The following is a 23,665-nucleotide window of genomic DNA, read 5'->3' as shown; positions in this document are numbered from 1 at the left end:
GTATGTCTTTTGGAATTTCGAGAGTAGGCCGAGCCTAAAAGTCTATTGAGGCTCTGAGCCTGTTGATCGCCAGCTAGTAGTGAAATTATCATAGAACCAATGATTCTGGTTGGATTTTTATAATTTTTTCACTGGAATGAGTATACTGTTTGCTGAAAATGATGGCACATTGATTGATGTCATAACCTGGACCCATAGTTGATTGCCAATGAAGTAAAGAAAACGCCTAATTCTTTTCCATAAAATTGATACAAAATCATGTAGAAATGTGTTTTAAGAGTTATTTTTTCAGTGGATGTTGTCACCACATGTGTTCTGTGTATCTGAAATGCATTCACTGACAGCCTACCCAGCCCACAGAGGATTTGAAGAAAAAAATAATTTTACAATTTCCTGTCGAGAAATAAAGGGTGCATACAGTGAAATGGCCACAGTTTTTTTTCGCGATATTTCCGGCAGAGCAGACCCCTCAATTATTGTTCCTTAGTGTCAAAGTTACCAGAAAAAACACAAATAAAAAGTATAACAGACGATGTCAGGTTCAACCCATTTCCTTGAGCTTTTGAGCCTGTGGCTCCCCGACTACTAAGAGAAGAATGTCAAAGATGTGAAGGTGCCAGAGAAACAAACAGACGGACGAGACTCTGTGAATGAAGCTGAACTGAACACAAGTGGAGAAGACAACAGAAGTTCACATCAGTGCTCATCACATTCCCTGTCTTTGGAAAGTGTGACGGCGCTTTGGGGGCAGATTGATGTGGTTATTAGACCAGACTGCTGTTCTCTGCAGCTCTAAACCAGTAGATCCATGTGGTTACTAGACCAGACTGCTGTTCTCTGCAGCTCTAAACCAGTAGATCCATGTGGTTATTAGACCAGACTGCTGTTCTCTGCAGCTCTAAACCAGTAGATCCATGTGGTTACTAGACCAGACTGCTGTTCTCTGCAGCTCTAAACCAGTAGATCCATGTGGTTTTTAGACCAGACTGCTGTTCTCTGCAGCTCTAAACCAGTAGATCCATGTGGTTATTAGACCAGACTGCTGTTCTCTGCAGCTCTAAACCAGTAGATCCATGTGGTTTTTAGACCAGACTGCTGTTCTCTGCAGCTCTAAACCAGTAGATCCATGTGGTTATTAGACCAGACTGCTGTTCTCTGCAGCTCTAAACCAGTAGATCCATGTGGTTATTAGACCAGACTGCTGTTCTCTGCAGCTCTAAACCAGTAGATCCATGTGGTTATTAGACCAGACTGCTGTTCTCTGCAGCTCTAAACCAGTAGATCCATGTGGTTACTAGACCAGACTGCTGTTCTCTGCAGCTCTAAACCAGTAGATCCATGTGGTTATTAGACCAGACTGCTGTTCTCTGCAGCTCTAAACCAGTAGATCCATGTGGTTATTAGACCAGACTGCTGTTCTCTGCAGCTCTAAACCAGTAGATCCATGTGGTTATTAGACCAGACTGCTGTTCTCTGCAGCTCTAAACCAGTAGATCCATGTGGTTACTAGACCAGACTGCTGTTCTCTGCAGCTCTAAACCAGTAGATCCATGTGGTTATTAGACCAGACTGCTGTTCTCTGCAGCTCTAAACCAGTAGATCCATGTGGTTATTAGACCAGACTGCTGTTCTCTGCAGCTCTAAACCAGTAGATCCATGTGGTTATTAGACCAGACTGCTGTTCTCTGCAGCTCTAAACCAGTAGATCCATGTGGTTATTAGACCAGACTGCTGTTCTCTGCAGCTCTAAACCAGTAGATCCATGTGGTTATTAGACCAGACTGCTGTTCTCTGCAGCTCTAAACCAGTAGATCCATGTGGTTACTAGACCAGACTGCTGTTCTCTGCAGCTCTAAACCAGTAGATCCATGTGGTTATTAGACCAGACTGCTGTTCTCTGCAGCTCTAAACCAGTAGATCCATGTGGTTATTAGACCAGACTGCTGTTCTCTGCAGCTCTAAACCAGTAGATCCATGTGGTTATTAGACCAGACTGCTGTTCTCTGCAGCTCTAAACCAGTAGATCCATGTGGTTTTTAGACCAGACTGCTGTTCTCTGCAGCTCTAAACCAGTTCAAGTCACTTTTGGATTCAGTCGGCTTCTCTCAGAGGGTAAACAAACCCACTCACACTTTTAATCATATCCTTGACTTAGTACTTACTTATGGAATAGAAGCTGACCATGTCACAGTTCTTCCTCAGAACCCCGTCTTGTCTGACCATTCTTTAATAACATTTGAATTTACTTTAACAAATGATATCCTACCTGGGAAAAAAATCCCGCTACAGTAGATGTCTATCTGACACGGCTGTTTCTAGATTTAAAGAGCTTATTCCAGCAGAGCTTGCTGCCACATCCTGTAACCATATTATGGGCAGTGATGCTGATTTCTGCTGAAAAAACCTTCTCTTGACCCAGATGTCCTCGTCAACTATCGGCCTATATCCAACCTTCCTTACATCTCTAAGATCCTTGAGAAGATTGTCCTGGAGCAGCTACATGAACATCTGCACAGCAACGAGCTCTTTGAAGCTTTCCAATCTGGATTCAGAGAACACCATAGCACTGAAACAGCACTTGTCAAAGTCTCTAATGATCTTCTTATAGCTTCAGACAGAGGTCTCGTCTCTGTTCTTGTACTTTTGGACCTCAGTGCTGCATTCGACACCATCGACCACAGCATCCTGCTGCAGAGACTAGATCATGAAATAGGGATTAAAGGACCTGCCCTAAAATGGTTTAAGTCATACTTATCTGACAGGTTTCAGTTTGTTAATGTTAACAACGACCTCTCAGAGTATAGCAGAGTTACGTATGGTGTACCGCAGGGTTCAGTCTTAGGGCCAATCCTCTTCATTCTTTACATGCTCCCATTAGGTGGCATCATCCGGAAGCACTCAATCAATTTTCACTGTTATGCGGATGATACGCAACTCTACTTGTCCATGGAGCCAGATGACAGAAGCCGCCTCATCAATCTGCAAGACTGCCTGAAAGACATTAGATCCTGGATGTCCTCTAACTTCTTGCTACTGAATTCAGATAAAACTGAGGTCATCGTGTTTGGACCTAAACATCTCAGGGACACGTTCTCCAATCAGATCGCTACTCTAGATGGCATCACCCTGACCCCGAGTACAACCGCGAGGAACCTTGGAGTCATTTTTGACCAGGACCTTTCCTTTAACTCCCACATAAAGCACGTGACTAGGACCGCCTTCTTCCATCTGCGCAGTATCACTAAGATTAGGAATATCCTCTCCCAGAGTGATGCTGAGAAACTAGTACATGCATTTATCACTTCTAGGCTAGACTACTGCAACTCTCTCCTGTCAGGATGTCTGAAAAACTCTCTAAAGAGTCTCCAGCTGGTCCAGAATGCTGCAGCGAGGGTTTTGACAGGAGTTAGGAAGAGAGAGCACATCTCTCCCACCTTAGCTTCTCTCCACTGGCTTCCTGTAGGATTTAGAATAGACTTCAAAATCCTTCTGCTGACTTATAAGGCTCTTAATGATAAAGCTCCAACCTATCTGAAAGAACTAATCATTCCTTACTGTCCGACCAGAGCACTCCGCTCCCAGAACGCAGGTCTGTTAGTGACTCCCAGTATCTCTAAAAACAGACTGGGAGGTAGAGCCTTCAGTTACCGGGCTCCTTTACTGTGGAACCAGCTCTCTCCATGGGTCAAAGAGGCAGACACTCTAACTACATTTAAGTGTAGACTCAAGACCTTCCTTTATGACAGGGCTTTTAGTTAGGGCTGGTTCAGGTAGCTCTGAACCATTTTATAGCTACGCTGCTATAGGCTTAGACTGCTGGGGACACATCTGGTTACACAGAGCCCTCTCCTTTCTCCTCCTCTCCTCTCCTCTCCTCTCCTCTCCTCTCCTCTCCTCTCCTCAGTATATTTTTGAACTGTCATTTTCTGTTGTACTTTGTAGTTTGGCCTTGGTGTCTCCACTCTCTCTGTGTTTCCACAGATCCACCGGAGCTCCATCTCTCTGCACCAGCCGCCGCCTGCATCGCCCCCCCCTCCCTCCCCTTCCCCTGCTGTTAGACCGGCCTCCCCTTCCTTCCCATGGACCAGTCTGCCACCCAGTCCTCCCATCGAGCTGACCAGCTCTCCCTGCCCCCCCCCCCGCCCCCCCCCCCCCCCGCCCCCTCCCCTCACCAGAGACTGCCTTCATCAACTCCTGCTAACATTTCCATGTTTCCCACATTCTGTGACAAACTGTAAACAGTTTTCTTGTCTGTAACAACATCTCTGTCCTGGGTGAGGGATCCCTCCTCTGTTGCTCACCCTGAGCTTTCTCCTGGTTTTCCCTGTTAAAAGGGTTTTCCATGGAGTTTCTCCTCAGTGGATGTGAGGGTCTAAGGACAGAGGATGTTGTTATGATGGGATGTAAAGCCCTTTGAGACAAACTGGTGGTAACAATGGGCTATACTAATAAAATTGCTTTGCCTTATTAGACCAGACTGCTGTTCTCTGCAGCTCTGACTCTAACCCTCTTCAACACATTATGGGATGGAAAAGTCCTGTATACGATGTCGGTGAACCAGTTATTAGCTGCAGCCGCTGAGTGTGTGTGTGTGTGTGTGTGTGTGTGTGTGTGTGTGTGTGTGTGTGTCTGTTCAGTTACATAACGACATCAAACCTCCGGATCCCAGAGAACCTAAAGCGCCTTCTGGTCTCGTTCTCATCTTCCTCTTCTCTCCTCTTCCTCCTCTTCTCTCCTCTTTCATCCCCTCTTCCTCCTCCTCCTCTTCCTCCTCTTTCTCCTCCTCTTCTTCCTCCTCCTCTTTCATCCCCTCTTCCTCCTCCTCCTCTGGTCTTCCTTTGCTTTTCTTTTTCTTGGACTACCACCATCCTCCTCTCCTCTCCTCTCTTCCTTTCCTTGTTATTCTTTCATCCCTCATGTCACTCCTCTCTTCTTTGTCACCCTCCTCCCTTTTCTTCCTCTTCTCCCCCCCTCTCTCTCTCTCTCTCTCTCTCTCTCTCTCTTAAAGTCTCATTGCTTTGCCTCCTCAGCAGTCTCTCTCTCTGCTTTTCACCCCAGACCCTCAGCTGTCTGTTTATTCTATCGTTCAGCTCGTTGGCCCCTCCCCCTCCCTCAGCTCTCTGTTTATTCTATCGTTCAGCTCGTTGGCCCCTCCCCCTTCTTCTCAGACGGCCACATTCCAGATGTGTAATTGATAGAACAGACAAAACTTCTTCTTCTTTCCATCGTCCTGCGCTCGCTCCCAATTCCCCTTTTTCACATTAATCTACATCCAGTTCTTCCGAGCGGCTGCACCTCCTCTAATGCAACACACAGACTCCTTGGATTTCTCCTCCTTCCTCCCTCTCTGCTCTCCCTCCTCGACTCCTCTCTCTCTCCTCGACTCCTCGACTCCTCTCTGCCTCCTCGACTCCTCGACTCCTCTCTCCCTCCTCGACTCCTCGACTCCTCGACTCCTAGCCACTTGCCACATCTCCTTAGATTTTCTTCTAACTCCCAAGCAGCTGAACTGTTCCTGAACTGAACTGCAGCTCTCTCCTCTTAGTTTCACTTCAACCACCAACTCCCTCGTACTTTCCCAGTAGCTGTTCTTGATTTGATGTTCTTCAGTCGCCACTAAGACATTTGTTGTTTGAGTTGAAGTTACACGCAAAAAAATATACAGAACTTATTGCCAAACCGTGTTGGAGAGGAAGTGTTGACATGTTTGCAGAGGGCCACTCTGACAGGGAGCTACATGGGGATAACAGAAAACACAGATGTATTTCTGTCCTGAATAGGATTCAGCACACATGCAGAATGTGTTTGGAGATATGAAAAGTGACAGAAATACTTATTTAAAGGAGCCTAACCCCAGTAGGTCACACTGAGCCCTAACACAGCTACATTTCTTTCAGAGGACATAAAATGCTATTTTTCTTTCATAAAGAACAGACTTTTCTGGACTAACATGCTGTGAAGGTTTTTTTTTTTTTTAAATAAGCAGTTTGATTTTGAGCACAGATGAAACTGTTTTAAGGTGGAATTTGTTAAATTTTCCATTCAGAGTTATAGTTTTGGTGAATGCTTTTTGACAGCTGAGTTCTCCCTACAGTTTCGAGAAAAGCTTAGAAGGTTTCAAAAAAATGTGTTTTAAGATTTGTGAGGAACTTTAAAATATCTGAAGTCATGCTCACAGCTCTTTGAGACGATACTGTCAACTAGAACTGGACCAGCAGTATTAATGTGGGTGGAGAAAGAGTCTAATAAGCACGTGGCCCTCGCCGACTCTGAGAAACCCCGAACACCCGACGGATCAGACAGCACTGGAGAAAAGTAAAGTAGAGTAAAGTAAAGTAAAGTAGAGTAAAGTAAAGTAAAGTAAAGTAAAGTAAAGTAAAGTAGAGTAAAGTAAAGTAGAGTAAAGTAAAGTAGAGTAAAGTAAAGTAAAGTAAAGTATGCCTTTGTTCATCCCACGACGGGGAAATTCGCGAGGTGACAGCAGCAGTACATACAAACAAACACATTCACACCCCTAGAACTGGGAATGCTGCTGGTAGAGAATAGGACAACCAGGTATTTTCTGTGTGTTTGCACTTTTGCATTGAAACAGGAAAGCACACTGGCATGTCTCAATATGGATTGATTAATATTAATATGTATTTCTTTGAGGAGCAAGTATGTGAATCTAATTATATTAAACTTACTGAGGGACAAACATCCTAAAAAGTAATTTGTAATATTTACGAGTGTCTTTTCCTCTTATTTTTATTAAAAGAAAAGTAGGTCAGTCATTGTTTCTCTGGTCACCGAGCGTCTTCCCTTTTCATGAACTAATCTGACATTTCCTTATTGTCTCGGGTCGATGCAGCATTCAGGCCCGTTGAAGCAACGGTTCCATATCAAATACAGCAGGACACGTCAGTTCATTTTTCCCAACCACTGGTGTCTTATGTCACTCACACACACACACACACACACACACACACACACACACACACACACACACACACACACTGAAGCAATTAGCTGTGGCCTTGTGGTTAAATAATGGAGTGTAGGCATTCCTGGTGATTTTGTGGACTGGGGGAAAAAGACGATACTTTTATCCACTTTGCCTACAAGGCCCATATGTTTCATCTTTCATAGCAGACATGAATGCTCTTCTTCCACACCCAGACTGTCAACAAATCTGTACCACAAACATCTGAGCAGACTGGGATCGTTGTCTAATTGTTCAATCCTGCAAGAGTAAACTCCTGCCAACTCAAATCTAGAGTTAGCGAAGTCCATCGACTAAAACTGATTGGACGCCTCAGATGTGGACTTGTTGGTAACCCTGCATCACAGCTGTGGATGAGTCGAGGTATCTCTAAAAGTTCACCTTTACTTGACTTTTCAGCCATTTCCTTCATGCAAACACGAGTGCTGCCAAATCCAAACTCAGCTCCTCACAACAACGGACTGCAGCTCCATATGAACAACTTAGATTTCCAGATTGCAGAATATCAAGTCTCAGTGCCGGGAAAGTTCTTCTGCATGACCATCTATAATGTGCTACACATTGGAAAAGTGGAAACATGATAATGAATGCCACTGAACGAAGAGCTACTGGATTTTCGGTGAGGAGTCAAGTTTAAAACAAACATGGCTGCAGATGGAAACTGCAGTGACTGAGCTCCAGCTGTCCACAAAACCTTTTTAGCTTTGGAGGAAAAAAGCAACATGACAAGTAAAAGCTGGAGTGACACTAATATAAAAAAGAATCACACATGTGTAAACAAACAGAGACCCTGGTAGTCAAGGTTTAAAAGAAAGTGCTGAGGCAGAAAGAGAGATGGAGAGATGGAGAGAGCAGCGGAGGCAGAAAGAGAGATGGAGAGATGGAGAGAGCAGCGGAGGGATAATGCCTGACAGATTATTCCTTTACCAGATGATAGGCTCAGCTTTTCCATAGACACAGCCATGCACATGCACACACAGTTGCACACATGCATCTTACACATCATTGTACAGTCTTTCATATTTCTCCAAGAACCCTTTGTGTGCATGTGTGTGTTAAGATTTCACACACACAGTGTGTAATGGTAAATGCATTAACGGTAAGAAGAAAGGACTATGACTGTATGAGATAACCCAGCACTTTTCTCTGCACTATTTTTTCCTCTTCCTACACAAACTCCACATTTTGTTCCTCACATCTAAATCCACGATGTGACCTATAGTCTCATTTGTGGATCAAGAAGCTGCTTTGTGAACCGACTCATCAGCAGCGAAGGAAAGTAAATGACTCTGTAAACACAAAGCCAAGAGTTTCTGCTGAAGTCGACTAACAGCCTCTCTCTCTCTGTCTGTCTGTCCTCTCTATTGTTCTGCTTCTCCTCCGTCACATTCCCAGCTGTGAGGCAGCGGCCACCTTTCACTTCAGACGGCGGCTGCCAAATCAGAGGTTGTTGGATTTTTTTTTTTATGTCTGAGGAATTCTCTGAGGGAAAACTCTGGGGAGGTAAATAGGTAATACAGTCAAACCCGATGCACAGCAGCAAGGCCCCTCCCTTCCCCAATTCCTCCAACTTTCAGCAGCCAGCAGCTACAGTCTCGGCTGTCGCACTGGAAGAGACCCAAGTATGACTGAGATGAAATATATGAAAGAGAAGCAGACACGGAGCATGATGAGGAATCGGGTCTATCCTTGGATAAATAAAGATTTGAAAAAAAGCCTCTTTAATCCCTTTAAACTTTCTCACAGTCGAACAGACAATAAATCCCATTTTGTCATCAGATGATAGTTAGTGCTAAAAGAAAAGGGGAGTTTCTGCTGCTACAGACTCACTGCTCACACAGACACAGACACACAGACGTAGACTTTCATTGTTTTACTTTATTTCACCACTGCAGACACAACGAGTTGAAGCTGAATGAATTTTCTTTGTGTGGCAGCTGTTGGTTTAGATTATTACAACCACCTTCAGTCACATTATACTTCACTAGAAGTGTAACCAGATGCAATGAAGTGAAGCGTGTGCTATTGTAAAGTATTAGTCCTTAGAAGTGCATGTGAATTCATTTTGTTGTCTCTGCTTTTTAGTTTTTATCTGGTAAATCTGGTAAAACCAACACAACCGTTTACCGCTCAGTCCTCAGTCTTCACTCTTCACCATTTCTTCTCACCCTGAACAACCTCCTCTGTCTTCCCCTCTCTCCCCTTTTCTCCTTCACATCCACATTCTCAATTTCCTTGGGGACGTACTCATGTTCCCCCCATCCTCCCCTTTCCTTTCCTTTATAATTCTCCTCTTCTCTTCTCTCCTCTCCTCTCCTCTTCTCTTCTCTTCTCTTCTCTTCTCTTCTCTTCTCTTCTCTTCTCTCCTCTCCTCTTCTCTTCTCTTCTCTTCTCTCCTCTCCTCTCCCCCTCTTCTCCTCTCCTCTCCTCTCCTCTCCTCTCCTCTCCTCTCCTCTCCTCTCCTCTTCTCTTCTCTTCTCGTCTTTTGGAAATTCTCTTTGTTGCCTTTGGCTACAACCACGTTTTCTCACTATCCTCGGAACAAGTCTGACTTTATGGCCTTATTTGTCCTCACAAAGCGACTTTGCTTATTCATTTCTCTCTTTTACTTTGGTTCTTTTGATGTTTTTCTTGGCCGCGGTGTCTTCTGTCCGTCTCTCTCTCTCCGTCAGCTTATTATTTCAAACGTCTGTCCCGTCTGCTGCTCCGTTATCACTCATTCTCTCTCACACTTTATCTGTCTTTTCCTCACGCACACACACACACACACGCAAACACACACACACACACACACACACACACACACACACACACACACACACGCAAACACACACACACACACACACACACACACACACACACACACACACACACACACACACACACACACACACACACCTCTTTCTCTCTTTCACCCAGTGAGCGTTGTTCTGGTATTGAGTTTCAATACAGTAGGAAATAGTTTCAACCATGCAGGAAATGTCTGAGTCGTTCTCTCTCTCTCTCTCTCTCTCTCTCACACACACACACACACACCTACACACACACACACACACACAGTTTGAGTGTGACTGTATTCTATCTAAGTCGATCTAACACGCAGCGGCCGGAGCTGCAGCCAGGAAGAACAGCAGGACAGAGCCAACGTTGGGCTATTATTATTATTATTATTATTATTATCATTATTATTATTATTATTATTATTACAGTATTATGTATATTATTAGGACTATTACAGAACCAGTGGCCCACAATGTGACCTGTAGTAGGGACTGAGATTTAACGAGGCACTTCTCATGGATATGAAGCAGTTCAGTCACATTCATCACCTTCCTCAACAAAATCAATATGATTGAGTCTCATTTTAATCTGCATAATAATCCAAAACTCATACAAGTTACGAATGAATGAATGAATGAATGAATGAATGAATGAATGACCTTCATTATTGTGTCATACTTCTGTAGGCCCAGCCCGCATGGATTTATAAAACACCAGGAAAACAAACCGGATCCAGTAATAATAATTCAATACAAGAGCTATGAATTGTGGTTACAAAATGTTGAATTAATTCAAAAAACAGATAGCAATAATTTAATTCATGCTTTTTCTCATTTATTAATTTAAAAGATGTAAAAAATAGATAGTAACCATGAATGTTCACAGGCTGTATAATGATCTTGTTGTCATACCAAGCTGTGGCACACAGGCAGCATACTGGCGCCCCCACCTGTTTCCTAAGCCACAGTACATCTCCAAGGCAACGTTTCCATGACTAAACATCTGGAAAAATGAAGATTAAATTATGGAATAACCATTAAATACATACAAGCAAATATATACACACACAAAGTATAACTCACCCAGAGCAGATTGCAGTTCTGTCGTGAAACCATCAGGGTTGTCCATTGCAGAATGAATCAGGGGACCAAGATATAAAAAAAACCCCTGATGTTTAGAATAAAGGCAGTTGTTTATAACATCAACTGGACATATATTAAAAAAAAGATTAAAGGAGGATCACGTGGGCTCTCGACAGAGATGGCGGCTTAGAGAGTTGCTCTGTAAAACCCGACACAAAAAATCAATGCTATGATAATTATTCCCACTATTCTACATGTTATATAGTGGCTCAGTAACGGGGATATACTCCTCTTCCAGAACAAAATACAAATGTCTAGTCGAGAACTCTCGATGCTTCAGCGCCGCTAAGATTCACCACTGCCATTGTAGCAGGTGCTGGGGTAAATACGTAGAATGTGTAGGCTAGTCTGTCATGACCAGAGACTCTGTTCATGTTTAGCTTGTTGGTTTTGGTTATGTTGTCTTGAGGTTTCCTGTTTTATTTTGTAATTTACCTCTCCTCTCGTTTCAGGTGACTTGCCCTTCCTCTTGTGTTCCCCTGCCGGTCTGATTGTTTCCACGGTCCCCATTTCCTTGTGTGTGTGTGTGTGTGTATTTAGGGCCTGTCCCAATATGCACACTCGATCACACTTACACACTTGGGCACTTGGCGTGTGCGTTCATGTTCTTAGTGTCAGTGCGCAAGTGTGTCCCATTTCTCCAAATTTGATTGCACTTTACCCACACTTGAGGTCAGACCGCATCCAAGCGGTGTGGCCAAATATAAATCCCACAATGCACCACGGTGAAGTCCGCCGTCACCGGGAGCAACAAGCCACATTTAGGAAATGCGATTGAATTAATTTCAATAAAATGAAATGAACTTTCTATCTCATAATTATGACTTTTAATGTCATATTTTATATTCATCATGCTCTGTTCATGTTTTTATTTTATGTTTTTCGTTTTTCTTGTTTGTTTTATTTACTTACAGAGTTGGGCTTACATGTTTATGATGTGAATCTTGCGCATAGAGACACTTTAGGAGTAGATGAGACTGTGATCCAGCAACACTGTTTATTAAAACTGTTGCTGTGTGTGTGTGTGTGTGTGTGTGTGTGTGTGTGTGTGTGTGTGTGTGTGTGTGTCACCAGTCTTTTCATAGTCAGAAGATAAGGAGCGGGAGGACTAAATTGTTCTGAGGTACAGAATAAGAATGAAATCAAAAGACAATGGAGTTGGCTGAATAATGTGTATTGTACACAGTGATAATAAAATATTTACAGAATATACATTTACAGAATATACAAAAGCTTAGAGTTAATAAGTTGGGTAGACTAGGTCTAGATCAGTATACTTCAATGAATCCAATGAAGAACCAGAAAAGTGTTTACATGAAAAAACATCCCCCAGGACCTATTTAGGAGCACGTTTCAGACCATTTGGAGTCGATAGGTTCCTCCCAGACTTGGTACACACTTGGACAGCTTCTCTCCCATCGACCTGTCAGACTTAACTTCTGCAATTACTTCTTCCAAGTCAGCCACTTGTCTGCTGGATCCAGTCCCGACAAGACTACTTAAGGATGTCTTCCCCTTAATTAACATTTCTTTTCTGAACCAAATCAATCTTTCCCTAGTCACAGGCTACGTGCCACAGGCCTTCAAGGTGGCTGTCATTAACCCTTTACTTAAAAAACCTTCTCTTGACCCAGATGTCCTAGCCAACTATCGGCCTATATCCAACCTTACTTACATCTCTAAGATCCTTGAGAAGATTGTCCTGGAGCAGCTACATGAACATCTGCACAGCAACAAGCTCTTTGAAGCTTTCCAATCTGGATTCAGAGAACACCATAGCACTGAAACAGCACTGGTCAAAGTCTCTAATGATCTTCAAATAGACCACTTCGGCGTTGACGTCACAGTGACGTTGCCAGACTTACTGGTGGCAGAAAAATACCGGAAGTAAGCAACAAGCTGACCATCCTGACATACAGCTCAACTTTAAAAAGCAGCGCAGCTGCTTGGCTGCAGCACGACCCTAAGCTGTGATGATGAGCCCACATTAGAGGGTGAATTTTATTTAATTTTCGTAATCACGGTGCAGAACAGTGAGTTTGGAGCTGACGAAAGGAGAGAAAAAAGAGAGTCGTGCCGCGGCAAGACCGGTGAAATGCTGATTAGAGAGGGAGCGATCAGCGGTGACCGCCGCGCTGACGGACCCGGTGGAAATTGGGGTGAGACAACGACTGCTGAGGAGGAACTATAAAGAACTCAGCTGTGATTTAAACTACCGGTAGGACCTAAACCGAGTCAAGTAGAGCCGAGCTGTAACTGTGTAGTGGAGAAGCGGCAACACACGCGCGTCCCCTCAGATGCGGCTGCATCTCTAGGTCACTGGTGTGTGAGTGTGAGAGAAAGAAAAGCTCTGACTTGCTTGGGCAGATGTTGTTTGGTGTCACCCGCTGATTTGCACATGTAGGCTACAATATCTAGACCCGGAATATAAGACGACCCGTCCTTTACAACTTTTTTCGACGGAAAAAATACTGTTATATTCGGGTCAGTGTATAAAATATATGTAGATATTGCGTGCATCGTTTAGCATCGATTTTTATTAAACATTTACTGTTTCATTCAGTGTAAACGTTAACACGTGTACACGTTCACCCTCTTATTCATTTATTTTGACATTCATTCATTCAATTTTACACACATCGGGTCATGAGCGGTGTCCCTAGCAACGGTCTGTGATATATAGCCTAACAACGGTCTGACTGTTATAGCGTAGTGTTTTGTGTCCCTGTCACTGGCTAGGCAGTACGTCGGTCCGTAACACACAACACACTCCGTTGCTAATCGTTAACTTAGCCTACGCAGGTATGACAACCTGTTTTCTGTTGACAACGCATTAAAATAATCAGAGAAGGCCTCTGTATGATCCATCTTCCTCTGATTTGATCGCTCTTGATGCCGGCTTTCCACTGTTGACACCAGATCAGCTGTCACGTTCTGCCACCAGTGAAGCCCCGCCCACAACATACGTCATCATTGTTTACAAACTTAGAAATGGTCTATAGAAACCAAAGTGAAACCTCGTCCACCACCAACATTTAAAGCACAGGACTAAAGCTGCTGTCACTTCCAGAGACTCTCCGTCCTACACATCAACCAGAGACTCTCCGTCCTACACATCGACCAGAGACTCTCCATCCTACACATCAACCAGAGACGCTGAGGCACCAGGTACGTCAAACCCAATCCCAGGATACAGAGGTTCAGTGAAGGTGGTGTTGAAGGTGTAGAAGTGGATCAGTCTGTTAGAGGAGACTTTGTAGAAGGACAGAGAGCCAGCAGGATAGTCCACATACACTGCTGCTCTGCCAGAGTAATAGGAGTAGGAGGAGATGTATGTTTCTCTCTTGTTGTGACAGACAGAATAACCACCAGAATAACGACTATTACAGCAGTACAGTCTCCAGGACTGATCATTTCTTCCAAACCAACGGTCAAGACTCTTTCCTTTCCTTCTGATTCCTCTGTAACTCACTGATATAAGAACCTCTCTGCTCCACTCCACCTCCCAGTAGCAGCGACCAGTCAGACCAGTTGAACACAGCAGCTGAGGACAGTAGTCAAATCTGTCTGGATGATCAGGATATGACTGATCCTCTCTCACCCATGTCACCGTCATGTTGTTGTCAGACAGTTTGAGTTCTCCGTGCACTGTGTTCATATCCACTTCCAGTTGACAGGCGTCTGATGGAGAGAACAAGACACAACACAGCTGCAGTTCATCATCTGATGGTTCATTGATTGATTATTGAATCAACATTGTATTTAAAGACAAACTGACAGAGCTGTTGTCTGATCATTAGTCACATTAAATCCACACTTACACTTCCTGAGACCAGGTTTTAGCCTGTGCTCTCCACCATGGTCCAACCTGGAGGAAGAAACAAAGTCAGAGTGGTTTTATATCTAAACTACTGTCCAACATGGAGGAGGAAACACAGTCAGAGTTGTTTTATATCTAAACTACTGTTCAACCTGGAGGAAGAAACACAGTCAGAGTTGTTTTATATCTAAACTACTGTTCAACATGAAGCAGTTTGTCCAGCTAGAGAGCGAGCGAACAATTTTTTCATGGTTGAGCGACATTGCTGAATGGAGCGATATTGCTCGCGGCGTCAGGACAGGCTGATTGAAAAGTATGCATTCTAATAACTTTTCCTCGCTCGCTACCTAACCCTGTCAGGACGGGGTGGAACTCATAGTCTTTTCTAAATCGGCGATGACTTTGAAAATCGCGTAGTGTGTCCCCAGCTTAGGAGAAATCAGAGGTCTTTCATGATGACTGACCGAGCAGGGAAACATAAAAGACAGGAGACAGACTGAGTCCTTGTTGTCTGACTGTACCTGAGAGTCTCCAGTCTCCAGTCTGGATCATCCAGTCCAGCAGACAGCAGCTTCTCTCCTGAGGCTCCTGGATGGTTGTAGCTCAGGTCCAGCTCTCTCAGATGGGAGGGGTTGGAGCTCAGAGCTGAAGCCAGAGAAGCACAGCCTTCCTCTGTGACCAGACATCCTGACAGACTAGAGATAGAAAACATGATGAACATGATGAAAACTAAATCACATCAACAAGCGCGGCGTGGCGTATGAGTTTCGCTTTTACTGTGCCCTGCTGTCATGTATGCGCGCTTCTCTCTCTCTCTCTGTAAGGGTTAATAACGGAGAAAGAGCACTGTGATCAATAAACGGAACGATATTGCGTTGCCGAAAGCCGAAAAATTTATTCATGGCGGACGTAATTTATTTGTTGCATATCAGTGAACACCTCGTCAGGCTGTGACATACAGTAACAGGGCTGGTGTCGGCAGCCTAGTCACAACCACAACACCAGCTAAATGTGTTTCCTCAAATTTGAGGCGGAGTGGCCACCGTGTTTACCACAGAGATTGTGTGTGCGGTCATATGACTACCTGGCTCCGTCTGATTGGACGTCGCCAGTGGCTGCATTTGATTGGTGAAACACAGTCATATGACAGAGTATCTGTTGGAAGCAGCCAGAGAAGCGGCTTCATTAAAACAAAACAAACAGATTGCGCATTGGATCAATAAAAAAAGTAGCGAGTATGTGTGTGTGTAAAATCGGCAAGAAAACAAAACATCGCCGATCGCCCTTCCAATCGCCGATAGACGATTGGATTGCCAATCGGCACAACCCTAATCCTGACCTGAGAGTCTCCAGTCTACAGTGTGGACTCTCCAGTCCACCAGACAGCAGCTTCACTCCTGAATCCTGCAGGTCGTTGTTACTCAGGTCCAGGTGTCTCAGATGGGAGGGGTTGGAGCTCAGAGCTGAGGCAAGAGAAGCACAGCCTTCCTCTGTGACCAGACATCCTGACAGACTAGAGATAGAAAATATTATTTCATTAATTTTAGATGAAATGTCAAGAGTGTGATCTGCTGCAACTCAATTTCCCTACGGGGACAAATAAATTACTACTACTACTACTACTACTACTCAGTACCTCCGGTCCCCCTTTTTGAAGAGAGGGACCACCACCCCGGTCTGAAGAGAGGGACCACCACCCCGGTCTGCCAGTCCAGAGACTCTGTCCCCGACTGCCACGCGATGCTGCAGAGGCGTGCCAGCCACGACAGCCCTGCAACATCCAGAGACTTGAGGTACTCAGGGCGGATCTCATCCACCCCCGGTGCCTTGCCACTGAGGAGCTTCTGGACTACCTCAGTGACTTCAGCTTGGGTGATGAATGAATCAACCTCTGAGTCCTCAGCCTCTGCTTCCTCGACGGAAGGCGTGTCAGTGGGATTGAGGAGATCCTCGAAGTATTCCTTCCACCGCCCAACGATATCCCCAGTCGAGGTCAACAGCTCCCCTCCTCCACTGTAAACAGTGTTGGCGGAGCACTGCTTCCCCCTCCTGAGGCGCCGGATGGTTTGCCAGAATTTCCTCGAGGCCGACCGGTAGTCCTCCTCCATGGCCTCCCCGAACTTTTCCCAGACCCGAGTTTTTGCTTCTGCGACTGCCTGGGCTGCCGTCCGCTTGGCCTGCCGGTACCCGTCGGCTGCCTCGGGGGTCCCCCGAGCTAGCCAGGCTCGGTAGGACTCCTTCTTCAGCTTGACGGCATCCCTTACTTCCCGTGTCCACCACCGGGTTCGGGGATTGCCGCTGCGACAGGCGCCGGAGACCTTACGGCCACAGCTCCGGACGGCCGCTTCAACAATGGAAGTGGAGAACATGGTCCATTCGGACTCAATGTCTCCAGCCTCCCTTGGAATCTGGTCAAAGCTCTCCCGGAGGTGGGAGTTGAAGACCTCCCTGACAGGGGATTCTGCCAGACGTTCCCAGCAGACCCTCACGATATGTTTGGGTCTGCCAAGTCTGACCAGCTTCCTCCCCTGCCAGCGGATCCAACTCAACACCAGGTGGTGATCAGTTGACAGCTCAGCCCCTCTCTTCACCCGAGTGTCCAAGACCTCAGCCTCCCGGGGAAAGTCTATTCCAGGGTGCTGGAGAGGAGAATTCGGCCGATAGTCGAACCTTGGATTCAGGAGGAACAATGCGGTTTTCGTCCTGGCCGTGGAACACTCGACCAGCTCTACACCCTCCGCAGGGTGCTGGGAGTTTGCCCAACCAGTCCACATGTGTTTTGTGGACTTGGAGAAGGCTTTCGACCGTGTCCCAAGTGGCATCCTGTGGGAGGTGCTCCGAGAGTATGGGGTCGGAGGCCCTCTGCTGAGGGCTGTACGGTCCCTGTATGACCGGAGCAGGAGCTTGGTTCGCATTGCCGGCAGTAAGTCAGACCTGTTCCCTGTGCGTGTTGGACTCCGGCAGGGCTGCCCTTTGTCACCGGTTCTGTTCATTATTTTTATGGACAGAATTTCTAGGTGCAGCCAAGGGCCGGAGGGGGTACGGTTCGGGAGCCACTTGATTTCATCTCTGCTTTTTGCATATGATGTGGTCTTGTTGGCTCCCTCGAGCCAGGACCTTCAGCATGTGCTGGGGCGGTTTGCAGCCAAGTGTGAAGCAGCTGGGATGAGAATCAGCTCCTCTAAGTCCGAGGCCATGGTTCTCGACCGGAAAAAGGTGGCTTGCACCCTCCAGGTTGGGGGAGAGTTCCTGCCTCAGGTGGAGGAGTTTAAGTATCTTGGGGTCTTGTTCACGAGTGAGGGGAGAACGGAGCGCGAGATCGACAGGCGGATCGGTGCAGCAGCCGCAGTAATGCGGTCATTGTATCGGTCCGTCGTGGTGAAGAAGGAGCTGAGCCGAAAGGCAAAGCTCTCGATTTACCGGTCGATCTACGTTCCCACCCTCACCTATGGTCATGAACTCTGGGTCATGACCGAAAGAACTGGATCCCGGATACAAGCGGCTGAAATGAGTTTCCTCCGCAGGGTGGCGGGGAGCTCCCTTAGAGATAGGGTGAGGAGCTCTGTCACCCGGGAGGAGCTCGGAGTAGAGCCGCTGCTCCTCCACATCCAGAGGAGCCAGCTGAGGTGGCTCGGGCACCTGTATAGGATGCCCCCTGGACGCCTCCCTCGTGAGGTGTTCCGGGCATGTCCCACCGGGAGGAGGCCCCGAGGATGACCCAGGACACGCTGGAGTGACTACATCACTCGGCTGGCCTGGGAACGCCTTGGGGACCCCCCGGAAGAGCTGGAGGAAGTGTCCGGGGAGAGGGAAGTCTGGGGATCCCTGCTCCGACTGCTGCCCCTGCGACCCGACTCCGGATAAGTGGATGAAAATGGATGGATGGATGGATGGACTACTACTACTACTACTACTACTTATAAACTCCCAATTTTACAAAATCATGTGAACAGAGATGTTGAGGATCTCAACAGACCGCTGAACATCTCAACAGATGTTGAGCATCATCACCAACAACTTACAGAAGGGTGTTAAAGCTATCTAACAAACATCTGTATCCTGACCTGAGAGTCTCCAGTGTACAGTGTGGACTCTCCAGTCCACCAGAAAGCAGCTTCACTCCTGAGTCCTGCAGGTTGTTGTTCCTCAGGTCCAGGTGTCTCAGACTAGAGGACTGGGAGCTGAGGACTGAGGACAGAGCTTCACAGCTTCTCACTGAGAGGTTACAGCTGCTCAGTCTGAAGAGGAATCAAAGTAAGCAACTAATATTTTTATTGTGACTGAAGAAGATACAGTAAATGTAGATGGGTATATGTGCACTTACAGAGCTTTATTTGAAGCTTTGACCACTGGCAGCAGCCTCAGAAGAACCTTCTCTGAAGCAGAGTATTTCTTCAGGTCAAACTCTTCCAGATGTTCTCCTGATGACAGTAAGATGAAGACCAGAGCCGACCATTGACCAGGAGACAGTTCATCTGTGGAGAGTTGTCCTGACCTCAGGGACAGTTGGATCTGCTCCACTAGAGAACGATCATTCAGTTCATTCAGACAGTGGAACAGGTTGATGCTTTTCTCTGCAGACAGATTCTTACTGATCTTCTTCTTGATATACTGGACTGTTTCCTGATTGGTCAGTGATTCACTTCCTGTCTGAGTCATCAGACCTCGTAGGAGAGTCTGATTGGTCTCCAGTGAAAGACCCAGGAGGAAGCGGAGGAACAAGTCCAGGTGTCCATTTGGACTCTTTAAGGCCTTGTCCACAGCGCTCTGGTAGAAATTTGATGATTTGTCTCTGGACTGTTTGAAAAGTTTCAAGTTCAATTTCTTTCGTGACATCAGATTGAGTCCAGAGTTGATGAAGGTCAGATGGACATGAAGAGCAGCCAGAAACTCCTGAACACTCAGATGGACGAAGCAGAACACCTTGTCCTGGTACAGGCCGCTCTCCAATCTAAAGATCTGTGTGAACACTCCTGAGTACACTGAGGCTGCTCTGATATCGATGCCACACTCTGTCAGGTCTGCGTCATAGAAGATCAGGTTTCCTTTCTGCAGCTGCTCAAAAGCCAGTTTTCCCAGAGACTCAATCATCTTCCTGCTGTCTGAACTCCAGTGTGGATCTGTCTCAGTTCCTCCATCATACTTGACCTTCTTCAGTTTTAGATGAACCACCAAGAAGTGGATGTACATCTCAGTCAGGGTCTTGGGCAGCTCTCCTCCCTCTCTGGTCTTCAGCAGCTTCTCCAGAACTGTAGCAGTGATCCAGCAGAAGACTGGGATGTGGCACATGATGTGGAGGCTTCGTGAGGTCTTGATGTGGGAGATGATCTCTCTGGCCTGCTCCTTATCTCTGAACCTCTTCCTGAAGTACTCCTCCTTCTGTGGGTCAGTGAACCCTCTGACCTCTGTCACCATGTCAACACACTGAGGAGGGATCTGATTGGCTGCTGCAGGTCGTGTGGTTATCCAGAGGCGAGCAGAGGGAAGCAGTTCCCCCCTGATGAGGTTGGTCAGCAGCACGTTGACTGAGGTGGACTCTGTCACATCAGTCAGGATCTCAGTGTTGTGGAAGTCCAGAGGAAGTCGACACTCGTCCAGACCGTCAAAGATGAAGACGACCCGGAACTGATCAAACCTGCAGATTCCTGCTTCTTTGGTTTCAGAGAAGAAGTGATGAACAAGTTCCACCAAGCTGAACTTTTTCTCTTTCAGCACATTCAGCTGTCTGAAGGTGAAGGGAAATGTGAAGTGTATGTCCTGGTTGGTTTTGTCTTCAGCCCAGTCCAGAGTGAACTTCTGTGTTAAGACTGTTTTCCCAATGCCAGCCACTCCCTTTGTCATCACTCTTCTGATTGGTCGGTCTCTTCCAGGTGGGGCTTTAAAGATGTCTTCTTGTCTGATGGTTGTTTCTGGTCTGTCTGGTTTCCTGGACGCTGTTTCAATCTGTCTGACCTCATGTTCATCATTGACCTCTCCAGTCCCTCCCTGTGTGATGTAGAGCTCTGTGTAGATCTGGTTCAGAAGGGTTTGGTGTCCGGCTATAGCGATGCCCTCAAACACACACTGGAACTTCTCCTTCAGGTTGGATTTGAGTTTACATTGGCAGCCAGTGAGAATCTCTGTAAGAATAAAGGACCAATGACGTCAGTGAGAAGTTATTATTTTAGTTATTGCATAGAAAACATGAATCATGGAAACACCTTCTCTGTTCATTTCCATGTTTCCCACATAACTATAAACTGTTTTCTTGTCTGTAACAACATCTATTGCACGTCTGCCCGTCCTGGGTGAGGGATCCCTCCTCTGTTGCTCACCCTGAGGTTTCTCCAATTTTTCCCTGTTTGTTTGTTGTTTTGCCCAAAAATGGTTTAAGTCATACTTATCTGACAGGTTTCAATTTGTTAATGTTAATAAAGACCATTCAGAGTATAGCAGAGTTACGTATGGTGTACCGCAGGGTTCAGTCTTAGGGCCAATCCTCTTCATTCTTTACATGCTCCCATTAGGTGGCATCATCCGGAAGCACTCAATCAATTTTCACTGTTATGCGGATGACACGCAACTCTACTTGTCCATGGAGCCAGATGACAGAAGCCGCCTCATCAATCTGCAAGACTGTCTGAAAGACATTAGATCCTGGATGTCTCTCTTGTCTGTAACAACATCTATTGCACGTCTGTCCGTCCTGGGTGAGGGATCCCTCCTCTGTTGCTCACCCTGAGGTTTCTCCGATTTTCCCTGTTAAAAGGGTTTCCATGGAGTTTTTCCTCAGTCGATGTGAGGGTCTAAGGACAGAGGATGTTGTTACGATGCCATGTAAAGCCCTTTGAGACAAACTGTTTGTAAAAACGGGCTATACAAATAAAATTGCCTTTCCTTGCCTTGCCTAACTTCTTGCTACTGAATTCAGATAAAACTGAGGTCATTGTGTTTGGACCTAAACATCTCAGGGACACGTTCTCTAATCAGATCGCTACTCTAGATGGCGTCACCTTGACCCCGAGTACAACCGCGAGGAACCTTGGAGTCATTTTTGACCAGGACCTTTCCTTTAACTCCCACATAAAACACGTGACTAGGACCGCCTTCTTCCATCTGCGCAGTATCACTAAGATTAGGAATATCCTCTCCCAGAGTGATGCTGAGAAACTAGTACATGCATTTATCACTTCTAGGCTAGACTACTGCAACTCTCTCCTGTCAGGATGTCCGAAAAACTCTCTAAAGAGTCTCCAGCTGGTCCAGAATGCCGCAGCAAGGGTTTTGACAGGAGTTAGGAAGAGAGAGCACATCTCTCCCACCTTAGCTTCTCTCCACTGGCTTCCTGTAGGATTTAGAATAGACTTCAAAATCCTTCTGCTGACTTATAAGGCTCTTAATGATAAAGCTCCATCCTATCTGAAAGAACTAATCATTCCTTACTGTCCTACCAGAGCACTCCGCTCCCAGAACGCAGGTCTGTTAGTGACTCCCAGTATCTCTAAAAACAGACTGGGAGGTAGAGCCTTCAGTTACCGGGCTCCTTTACTGTGGAACCAGCTCTCTCCATGGGTCCACTCCTCTCCTCTCCTCTCCTCTCCTCTCCTCCCCTCCCCTCCCCTCCCCTCCCCTCCCCTCCCCTCCCCTCCCCTCTCCTCTCCTCTCCTCAGTATATTTTTGAACTGTCATTTTCTGTTGTACTTTGTAGTTTGGCCTTGGTGTCTCGCACTCTCTCTGTGTTTCCGCAGATCCACCGGAGCTCCATCTCTCTGCACCAGCCGCCGCCTGCATCGCCCCCCCTCCCACCCTTTCCCCTGCTGTTAGACCGGCCTCCCCTCCCTTCCCATGGACCAGTCTGCCACCCAGTCCTCCCATCCACCCCCCCCCCCCCCCACCAGAGGCTGCCTTCATCAACTCCTGCTAACATTTCCATGTTTCCCACATTCTGTGACAAACTGTAAACTGTTTTCTTGTGTGTAACAACATCTCTGTCCCGTCTGTCCTCTGTTGCTCACCCTTATGTTTCTCAGATTTTTCCCTGTTAAAAGGGTTTTCCATGGAGTTTTTCCTCAGTCGATGCGAGGGTCTAAGGGCAGAGGATGTTGTTGCGATGCCATGTAAAGCCCTTTGAGACAAACTGTTTGTAAAAACGGGCTATACAAATAAAATTGCTATGCCTTGCCTCTGATTACATGAAGAGACAGAAGACACTGACACAGACTCAGTCCACAGAAGAACTGTGGCAAGTTCTCCAAGATGCTTCAACAACCTGCCAGGAGAGGAACTGCAGCTTTGACACTTCACTGTTGGCCTCATGTTTCAGCCAACCACATATAACATTTAAGACTCCCTACAGAAACTCCCCACTCTGCTGACAAGACCAAAGAAGCTCTTTGGATGATGAAACTGTCCTCATCCTGGTTTTGACTGACCACTCTACAATGTCCTTATAACTTCACTTTTTTGATCAAACTTACGTTTGGGTTCTGAGATGGGCTGTGTGAAATTTCCCAGTAGATCATTCTGATTAATCTTCTCCAGGACTGTTTTGGTGACTTTCACGGTGTTTATACAGTAAGTCTGGACCAGTAGATCCACTGTGTATAACCTGTTTGCTTTCTCCAGTCGACTTTTTGGGATGTATGGGAGGTCTTCTAGGACTCCTCTGTGCCACAGGTGCCACTTGAATTTTTCAAAATCATCATCTCCCAAATCCTCCAAAGTCTTCAAAAGGATCTCTGGGAGTGTCTCCATCTTTTCCCTGAAAGAGGAATGACAAACAGTTTGAAACTGGGTTTACACTGTATGACTGAATTCTGACTTACTAAAAGACTGTTTATTGATTAATTTCAAATTTCTGTATTTATTGTGCACATATTTTTGCAGTTTACAGGGGTAAGGAGAAGAGATGAACCCCTCCCAAAAGGCAAACAGATGGTCAGATGGATTCAAACCAGTCTG

General features: G+C 46.0%; 1 protein-coding gene across 1 annotated transcript; it reads right to left on the bottom strand.

Annotated features, from left to right (window-relative positions):
• Positions 1-14,041: 14,041 nt before the first annotated feature.
• Positions 14,042-23,461, bottom strand: LOC146960673 (NLR family CARD domain-containing protein 3-like). The gene is made up of 6 exons (XM_085772166.1): positions 23,182-23,461; positions 19,050-20,844; positions 18,790-18,963; positions 15,247-15,420; positions 14,727-14,773; positions 14,042-14,586 (listed from the first exon to the last, which is right to left on the bottom strand). The coding sequence occupies exons 1-6, from the start codon at positions 23,456-23,458 to the stop codon at positions 14,042-14,044; spliced, it is 3,012 nt and encodes a 1,003-aa protein (XP_085628292.1). The 5' UTR covers positions 23,459-23,461.
• Positions 23,462-23,665: the final 204 nt, after the last annotated feature.

This window comes from Trachurus japonicus, unplaced genomic scaffold (genome assembly GCF_045865225.1).
Source record: "Trachurus japonicus isolate A0001 unplaced genomic scaffold, Traja_1.0 AP030139.1".
NCBI lineage: Eukaryota > Metazoa > Chordata > Actinopteri > Carangiformes > Carangidae > Trachurus > Trachurus japonicus.
Note: the sequence above shows the minus strand (reverse complement) of the source record. Positions and strands in the feature narration are given on the sequence as shown.

Bases quoted from the DNA above. Each gene is read 5' to 3' on its own strand.
- LOC146960673 (XM_085772166.1), bottom strand. From the start codon at position 23,458: ATGGAGACACTCCCAGAGATCCTTTTGAAGACTTTGGAGGATTTGGGA. The intron at 15,421-18,789 runs GTCAGGATACAG...TTCTATCTCTAG, and splicing joins TGTACACTGGAGACTCTCAG to TCTGTCAGGATGTCTGGTCA. The intron at 14,587-14,726 runs GTAAGTGTGGAT...TCTCTCCATCAG, and splicing joins AAAACCTGGTCTCAGGAAGT to ACGCCTGTCAACTGGAAGTG.